Source organism: Poromitra crassiceps (genome assembly GCF_964638095.1).
Source record: "Poromitra crassiceps genome assembly, contig: HAP1_SCAFFOLD_801, whole genome shotgun sequence".
NCBI lineage: Eukaryota > Metazoa > Chordata > Actinopteri > Beryciformes > Melamphaidae > Poromitra > Poromitra crassiceps.
The window spans coordinates 42,131-51,961 of record NW_028151607.1 but is presented as its reverse complement, the minus strand read 5'-3'; the positions used below and the strand labels follow the sequence as shown (position 1 = coordinate 51,961).

At 47.2% G+C, this 9,831-nt stretch overlaps 1 protein-coding gene across 1 annotated transcript; it reads right to left on the bottom strand.

The window, feature by feature from the left end:
- Window positions 1-239: 239 nt before the first annotated feature.
- LOC310771557 (ephrin type-A receptor 10-like) lies at window positions 240-5,219 on the bottom strand (the record flags this gene model as incomplete). Its single annotated transcript, XM_083664144.1, has 3 exons — window positions 240-912; window positions 5,045-5,109; window positions 5,153-5,219. Coding segments are annotated over 3 exons (805 nt in total), but the record flags the coding sequence as incomplete, so codon positions are not given.
- Between the last annotated feature and the right edge of the window lie 4,612 nt (window positions 5,220-9,831).

Below are 9,831 nucleotides of genomic sequence, written 5' to 3'. Positions count from 1 at the left end.
TGGCTCCAGGTTAAAAAAAACCGAAATTCTCCTTTAAGCTATTTCAACATCAACCGTACTTTCAGCCTAAATAACATGGAATCAAATCACAAAGCCATCCTCCCTCTCTCTCTCTCCTTCCTTCATAGCTGCTTTCAATCATCAATTCATTCCTCAGCCCCTCCCCCCTTCCTTCACAGCTGTTACAACTCTATTTTTAGTCTTCCGCCCGTACGTCCCGCCCGCCCTCCGCCTCCTACCTTCACAGCTGCTGTGGCCCTCCTCGTAGCCGGCGCTGCAGCTGCACTTCCCGATGGGCACCAGCCACTCCCCCTCGGCGCTGCAGTGCATCCTGGGAGGGCTGTCGGCGTCCACTTCCGAGTTGTTGACGCAGGCGCCGCGCACCTCCACCAGCGTGGCGAAGGCCGCCTCCGCCACCGTGTCGGGGAACACGGCCAGGTTCTGCACCGTGGCCAGGCAGCGCTTGTAGTACACGCGCACCGCCACCAGGGCCACGCAGGCGCCCACGTCCTGGAAGGCCAGGTGGAAGCCCTTGCGGTTGAGGTGGCCGATCTCGCGCACCTCCGTGTTCAGCTTCATCTTGCGCTCGCCCAGGTCGCCCTGCGTGAAGCTCTCGTCGGCGGCGATGGTGTCGATCTTGGTGTAGCGGTCCTCCCGCGTCACGCCCAGCAGGTCGCGGTCCGACTCGGCGTACAGCAGGTTGAAGGTCTCCTTGCAGGTGCCCGCCACGCCCGGGATGCTGTTGCAGTCGCGCAGCGTGAACTGCAGCTCCACGAAGATGCGCTGGCCGCCGCGCCGCGACACCCAGCCCGTCTGCAGCCAGTTGTTCTGCTGCGTCGGCTCCATCACGTTGCACACCTGGTACGTGCGGATGGGCTTGTACTTCTCGTCCACGCCGCTTATCTCCTCCCACTGCATGAGGGGGCGTGGATGAGGAGGAGGAGGAGGAGGAGGAGGAGGAGGAGGAGGAGGAGAAGAAGAAGAAGAAGAAGGAAGAATTAGAAGAAGAAGAAGGTTGGGGTGATGGCAGGTCAGAATAGTGTGGAGGAAGAGACAGCCGGGAGAGGAGGGATAATATGGAGGAGTGCAAAGGGAGCAGAGAGTGATATGAGGTGAGTGGGAGGTAACACAGGAAGTTAGATAAGTGGGAGGTAACACAGGAAGTGAGATAAGTGGGAGGTAACACAGGAAGTGAGATAAGTGGGAGGTAACACAGGAAGTGAGATAAGTGGGAGGTAACACAGGAAGTTAGATAAGTGGGAGGTAACACAGGAAGTGAGATCAATAAATAAAAGACAGAAAAACAGACAAACAGCCTAATGACATCATCTGATGGGTGTCTGACAAACACACTGGCATCATGAATCTCTAATATGGTCACAGAGAAAATAACATCCAGTCATCCTGCACAGCCTTGAGTGCTGCTTCTCAAACTATTGGTCTGGATCTAAAATGGTCCGTGGGGACAATTTATTAGGATTTAGATTCAGCTCTGGCAGCTTCTGCTGCCTCATCCCATCCATTCAGACGACTGAAAGAGATGTCAGAAAATTGAAATTGTTTTTTTTCCCGAATATTGTAATTTAAACAGCGATTCAAGTTTTTCTTCTCATAGATTTGTTTTTGAACTTTAAAAAAGAAAAGTGATGTTTTGGGGGGATGTCAGTTTGCAGCATTTGCTGAGTTTGAGTATGATTTTTTTTTCTTACCAATACTGCACTTACTTACACGTACTTAATTCATGGACCAAAGACACCTTCTTTATTAGTCCATTTTGGACGCTCCTCTCTTTCGTAACTGCACACTCTGCGATTTGGAAATGGCTACAGTGGTACTATGCTGTTAAAGGAACACTCCGCCCATTTTCAACCAGCTTTGTATCATTAGAACATCAGTAGTATATCAGAAAACTGTAAACGGTTTTGAGTAAAGTCTGTCATTTAATTTGACAGTTATTGAGTGTTAAAGTGTGGACCAGTGACATCACTGGTCCACACTAACTCAAATTAATAACTCATTAAAGGTCCCATTCCGTGCAAAAGCTGTTTTTACTTGTAAATGCATATATACTGCTGTCATCCCTCCCTGTAATGAGTGGTCACAAGCTCAGAACTGCCACAGTTGGATTTGTCCCTATCCAGCGTCCCCCTGCAGTCTCCTTCAAGCCACACCCCCAAACGCTTCGTTTGCCCAGAGGGGGATCGGGACGTCACTAGCTTCCTCACGCATACTGCGCGGGTCTCTCTCACACAAGCTACCTGCACCATTTTGTCTATAGCCACAAAATTAACACTTCTAGCTGGAGCGACGCCAACTGTACGTGATCCAGCAACTGCAGAGGTGCATTCGGTAAGTCTAGGCATTTTGAGATGTCCTCTAGCGATAGCGTTAGTTGTGGACACAACCCAGCGTGCTGGTCCACAGACGCTAATCTGATTGGCCGCTGGGAGCCTGGGGCGGGCTCTCCCTCAGCGGCCAATGGGAACTGATAGTTCTGAATATATTATAGAAACAGACCATTCTTGGGAAGCGACCAGATGAGGAAGTGACAACTCCGTCACAACAAACGGGGTTGCTATATTTTCGACAAATTAATCCAGAATCATGTTTTATGGACCAGAGACACACGTTTTTAAGAGGTTACAGCTGCACGAATTGGGACCTTTAACTCAAATCAACTCTGTCAAACCATTCATCTAGTTTGACAGTTATTGAGAGTTGATTTGAGTTATAAATTTGAGTTAGTGTGGACCAGTGATGACACTGGTCCACAATTTAACACTCAATAACTGTCAAATTAAATGACAGACTTCAAAACAGTTTTCAGTTTTCTGATATACTACTGATGTTCTAATGATACAAAGCTGGTTGAAAATGGGCGGAGTGTTCCTTTAATCCACGGCCACGAGGAGCGGTTTAGAAAAGCACAGAGAAACCTCCGTGGGATGAATGTAGGGTGGAGGAGCATCAGCGTGGAGAAGGCCTTCATAACCACGGCTTTAGTTTACCCAACGACGACCTGGCTGTAAACGCCTGATCTTTAGTTTACCCAACGACGACCTGGCTGTAAACGCCTGATCTTTAGTTTACCCAACGACGACCTGGCTGTAAACGCCTGATCTTTAGTTTACCCAACGACGACCTGGCTGTAAACGCCTGATCTTTAGTTTACCCAACGACGACCTGGCTGTAAACGCCTGATCTTTAGTTTACCCAACGACGACCTGGCTGTAAACGCCTGATCTTTAGTTTACCCAACGACGACCTGGCTGTAAACGCCTGATCTTTAGTTTACCCAACGACGACCTGGCTGTAAACGCCTGATCTTTAGTTTACCCAACGACGACCTGGCTGTAAACGCCTGATCTTTAGTTTACCCAACGACGACCTGGCTGTAAACGCCTGATCTTTAGTTTACCCAACGACGACCTGGCTGTAAACGCCTGATCTTTAGTTTACCCAACGACGACCTGGCTGTAAACGCCTGATCTTTAGTTTACCCAACGACGACCTGGCTGTAAACGCCTGATCTTTAGTTTACCCAACGACGACCTGGCTGTAAACGCCTGATCTTTAGTTTACCCAACGACGACCTGGCTGTAAACGCCTGATCGACTGGGACTGAAACATTGACTAGTAAACGCCTGTATTGATCAGGATCCGCCGTGTGGATGAGCTGTGAAAACAGAGTTGGGTGTAATATTGACCTTAACACGCCGACGGAATGAAGCGCTTTGATCGGATTATTGGGGATCAATAGATGTGTGGACCGAGGCAGTTAGAGGCCAGATGAACGATGGTCCACCACTTTGGTGTTGCTGTGTCTCACGCTCTGCTCTCCTCTGCTGCTCATTCTAGGATCACAGACATCGTCGCAGAACTACGACACTATGACACTACGACACTATGACACTACGACACTATGAAACGTGCACCTCTTACTATTGGTAGCTTGTAAATTGGTGATGTAGGATTTTAAATGTATTCTGTTGCACTCAGTGTAAATCACTCTGGTCAGTTAAACATGTAAAAATGTACCAGAGCCTTTTGATGGATGACTGATTATGACTTCATCATTTGAATTATTCAGACACTCTGTGACTTGACAGACTTGCAAGTGAGTTGCGCCCTAACTCTCTCTCTCTCTCTCTCTCTCTCTCTCTCTCTCTCTCTCTCTCTCTCTCTCTCTCTCTGACACCACACACAGAGCTGGATGGTGAGAATAGGTGATGTGTGATGTTGGTGTGATAAACGACAGCATTGTCAAAGTGACTAAATGTGTGTTTTGTCCTGGCCTCCTGGCCGCCTCTATCGGAGTTCGTAGGTGAATCACAGAAGTCTATTGATCCTGAATTTACAGCTTTGCATGTGGTCCACCAGCCGCCTCTGCTCACTGACACTGATTCAATGCGCTCGCTTACACAAACACACACACACACACACACACACACACACACACACAGACACACACACACACACGCAGTACTGTATGTGTGTGTGTACGCACACGACTCACAACGCATATCTATATTGAACGTGTGTGTGTGTGTGTGTGTGTGTGTGTGTGTGTGTGTGTGTGTGTGTCTGTGTGTGTGTGTGTGTGCGTGCATTGGGGGTGGTGGGTGGGGGTTTAACTCCAGGTGGAAAGTGGGTGACAAACTGCTTTGGCACGGGGCAGATTCTTTTTTTTTGAAAGCGCCCCCGCTTTGGCATTTCTCTTGCAGTCATAACTTTTAGCACGGAGGTTTTTACAAGCCAAATCGATCGCTGGGGAGGCGGGGCCCATTTATCTGTGGCAGCAGATCCGTGTGGCTGCTTTGGGCGCTGCGGTATCCTAGGCCCATCGATTAATGATAATGACGAACTCCCCGACTGGAGAAACAGAGAGAGAGCGAGAGAGAGAGAGAGGAGAGAGGAGGAAGATATGGGAAGGGGGGTGATGGGCGTAGAGAAAAGAAAGAAAAGTACACACACACACACGTACGTACACACACACACACACACACACACACACACAGTGAAAACAGCAAGTAGGCACACTCACTCCATTGGGGGGGTATGATGTCCAGCCCAGCTCTGCCTGAGTCTCTTTAGAATTCAGCAGCACCACTGTGGAGAGAGAAAGACAAGGTCAGAGGTCAGCTGAGGACACTTTGCTTTGCCTGCTTCGTTATCTTGTCAGTATGAATCAGCGGCTCAGCGGTGCGACTCTGTTGCATCTCGACAAGACAAGACGGCAGGTCAAGATGTGTTCACACGGAGGAAAAAGAAAGAGTGAGCCTTATATCTGCAAGACTTAAGGTCCTTACACATCAAGAGCGATGCGAATAATATACGGCACGAAATTGCCATGCGAGTTTTGACCCACCTGTCAATCACAGCCACACATGTGTACACGTCGGGAAAGCGAATTTCTGAAAAATCGACCGTGGTTCGAGAAAATCAACGCCGCATCAACGCTTGCATTGACTGATATAGGTTCGGAAAATATTATTGATTATTATTATTGAAATAATATAATTAATCGCACGAAAAAAAACGCTCCCGATGTGTAAGGACCTTAACTCCGCTCAAAGCAAGCAAGACACCACATTTTAGATTTGGGATAATGACAAAAAAAAACTGAAAGAGAGGCAATGTTGAGGGAGACAACGTCTCCTACCATCTGTTGAGGAAATAAGCAGGTCAAAGTATAACTTCTGCTAAGAGTGGAAAAAAAGACACACACACACACACACACACACACACACACACACACACACACGAGAGAAACCAAGCCCACAGGGTTTTCAGAACAAGCTGAGACAAGGTTCTCTTTCTCACACTGCAGGCAAAGCGACAAGAGAACAAGGTGTTTGTTCCATCACTTTTCTTTTCAGCACCGTGGACAAGAGAGGCAGCAGTGAGCCATGTGTCTGCTTTCAGGACCTGGGACAGCGACACGAGAAGTAGTGCAGATCAGGAGCAGTGCTGCAGCGGTGGAAAAGCTCACTGGACTCCAGCTTAACCCATTGATACCTGATGCAGCATTTGTGTGTATCCCTTTAAGACCGCGAACCGCGTTAACGCGGTTCGCGGTCTTAAAGGGATACACACACAAATGAGGGATATACACGCAAATGCTGCATCAGGTATCAATGGGTTAAAGAAGAACTCCACCGAGAAACAATGGTGATTTATTTGGCACATGATCTCACACATATCTGAAAACAGGCATTTAGTTTTTATTGAGAGTTGATTTGGTCAACTGGTCCACGACTGAACTCAAATCAACTCTATATAATAACTGTCAAACTAAATGAATGGCTGCAAAAATGCTTTCGGATATGTGTGGGATCTGAATCATGTGCAAAATAACTCAACATTGTTTTTCGGTGACGTTCTCCTTTCACAGATGAAGCTGCTAAAATAAAAGGACGAACGTAAACATTGCCAGAAAAAAAATTTTTTTTTTATAGTATATCTCTTGTTTATTTTGGAAGTGGCCTTACAAAGTACCCATCTTACAAAGTAGGCATATTCTCAGTAATGGGTGTGCAAAGACTTTTCTCAAAGTAGTTCTCTGGCCATAGCAACCCAGAAGGCACGGCTCGTCAGTTATGTCCTTGACCAATCAGACTGCACGGCTGAAACTACCTGCACTCAGTGGTATGCGGCAGGCACACTATACACCAAATCCATCATCGACGCATTAATCTTAATCTACAATGTAAAATCAACATCTGTAGAGACATATGGCAATTTGCATTATCAGCTGTGCTATTAAACCTCCCCCGTGTTTTTCAAAGCCGCTCTCCTTAGAAGAACTTTCAGTCAAACTCTCTCCTCCCCGCCTCCCCTCGCGTCTCACGCAGCAGGTTTCAGGCTTTCATGTTGGCTGTTCCCAACAGCCACAGCCTTGAGGCACTGCGACGTCTGAACAAGCAGACAAAAGCGTTTCTTCAGCACCTTGGAGAGCAGCACCTCCTCCTCCTCCTCCTCCTCCTCTGACTTGTGTTAACATCCTTGAAAAGCACTACTTTTCTGTTCCAGCACTTTAATTTGTTTTTCTAATTCAACTTTGAACCACTTCAGCAGCCTTGTAAGAACTCTCAAACCTAACCCACATGACACGCAGTAAACAAGTAAACAAGTCAACCTCTCGCATCCATCCAAGCCATTTTAGTATTCTCTCTGTCGTCCCCGCCCCCCATTCTTCTCCCCAATTGTACTTGGCAAATTCCCCCCTGCTGCTCCGCCCTCTGCCGATCTGGGGAGAGCCGTAGACTAGCACCATGCTTCCTCCGACACATGCGCAGTTGCCGCAGCCGATTCTTTTCACCTGACAGCGGAGGAGCTTCACCGGCAGGACGTCGTAAGCACGTGGGAGGATCACGTTATTCCCACCAGTTCCCTTCCACCCCGGCGACCAGGCGCCCCCCCGACCGACCAGAGAGAGGCGCTACTGCAGCGACCAGGACACATATACCCCCAATCCGGCTTCCCACCCGCAGACACAAAGCCAATCGTGCCTGTATATGGACGCCCGACCAAGCCGGAGGTAACACGGGGGCGCGAACCTGCGACCCTCGTGTCGGTAGGAGGCAGGGAATCTACCGCTACACTACCCGGACAAAAGAGTGAAATATTTGGCCTGATCTTCACACCACCACACTGACATGAAGAACTGCGTTGTTCAGAGCAGCGTGGAGAAGCCTACACAATATGACTCATCTGAAGACCTGCAGAGCAGCATGGAGAAGCCTACACAATATGACTCATCTGAAGACCTGGAGGTGGAGAAGCCTACACAATATGACTCATCTGAAGACCTGGAGGTGGAGAAGCCTACACAATATGACTCATCTGAAGACCTGGAGGTGGAGAAGCCTACACAATATGACTCATCTGAAGACCTGGAGGTGGAGAAGCCTACACAATATGACTCATCTGAAGACCTGGAGGTGGAGAAGCCTACACAATATGACTCATCTGAAGACCTGGAGGTAGAGAAACCTACACAATATGACTCATCTGAAGACCTGGAGGTGGAGAAACCTACACAATATGACTCATCTGAAGACCTGCAGAGCAGCATGGAGAAGCCTACACAATATGACTCATCTGAAGACCTGCAGAGCAGCATGGAGAAGCCTACACAATATGACTCATCTGAAGACCTGGAGGTGGAGAAGCCTACACAATATGACTCATCTGAAGACCTGGAGGTGGAGAAGCCTACACAATATGACTCATCTGAAGACCTGGAGGTGGAGAAGCCTACACAATATGACTCATCTGAAGACCTGGAGGTGGAGAAGCCTACACAATATGATCTCATCTGAAGACCTTGAGGTGGAGAAGCCTACACAATATGACTCATCTGAAGACCTGCAAATTGCATGGGATGACTCAAGACCTGCATTCCAACTGACTCACGCTCTGACAGGGAGGCTACTGGCTGTGATGGTGCCAAAATGGAAGGAGGATTTAGTATCTTTCTTTGAACACTAACAGAGTTTTAGAATAACACAACAACAGCATTGATGAACTGGCTTTTCACACAGTCTTACAGAACAGTAATAAACGCAGCATAATGACACGTCTTGAGTGCATCAATTCCCACACCGTAAAGAAAGTGAGAAAACAAGTACCGTAAATTCCGGACTATAAGGCGCACCGGTGTATAAGCCGCACCTTCAAAGTTGACTATTTTTTTCTTATATAAGCCGCACCGGACTATAAGCCGCGGGTGTTTTAATGGTATTTTTTTTTATTTTATTTTTTTTTTTATTGTGTTTTAATGTTTAATTACCATATGTAATGCTCCCATTTATTAACATTTCAACAAAACAACATAACACAACACCACCTGTGTTGTTATTTACAGTGCACACAGTGTCATACAGTGTCATACAGTGTCATACAGTGTCATACAGTGTGGTGAAAAGAGGGCAAGAGAGGAAATTAAAACAGAAGTGGCTTTATAGTTAGAAAGAGTGCTAAAAAAGAGAGATTTTTTTTTTTTTTTTTTTTTTTTTTTTTGGAAAAAATCCATAGATAAGCCGCACCGTTATATAAGCCGCAGGGGCCAAAAAAGGCCAAAAAACGGGAAAAAAGGTGCGGCTTATAGTCCGGAATTTACGGTAGTGTGTTTGTTGTTGAAGATGGTGTAAATTGAAAGATGTTCTTTTAACACTTCATGTTGTTATTCTAGAACATATTTTGCACTCGAGCACGTTATGGAAATAAATAGGCTTCTTCCCTTCTTGCATCAGTAAGCCTCTAGTTTGCATTACTCCGTTTCGAGACAGTCTGCGAGTTCTTTTCATCTTCTTTCATTTGAACGTCAGGACGTTTTCCTCTTTTAATAACATTTGACAAGTATTTGCAATGGTTTCCCTCAGTGCCAACGAGCAACATGTCCATCGCCCTCTGGGGGAGGAGGAGGGAAGAGAAACGACGACAACACAAGGTTACATGAACAAAGACGTTCTATTACAAACACAAACAGCCTCCGAGGGCAAAAGAGTGGATACGCATTCTTTCTTCTTCTGCTGCTCCATTTGAATAGGAAGACGTGGAGCACCTTGGCCGGAGCCCAGAGAAGCCTTACAGAACCCGACCAGGGAGACCCCTTTTTACTAAACACTTAGTATTGTTTCTGGGTTAACGCCGCCGAGAGGTTCTGTGGCTCGCTGATAACATAGAGAGGCGTGGTGTTGGAGGAGATTATTAGCCTGGGAGAGGCAAGGGTGGTGGTGGTGGTGGGGACTGGAGAGACAAGTGAGGAGGAAGAGACGACGATGACGATGATGATGATGATGAGAGGGGTGTTTATGAAAGAGGCAA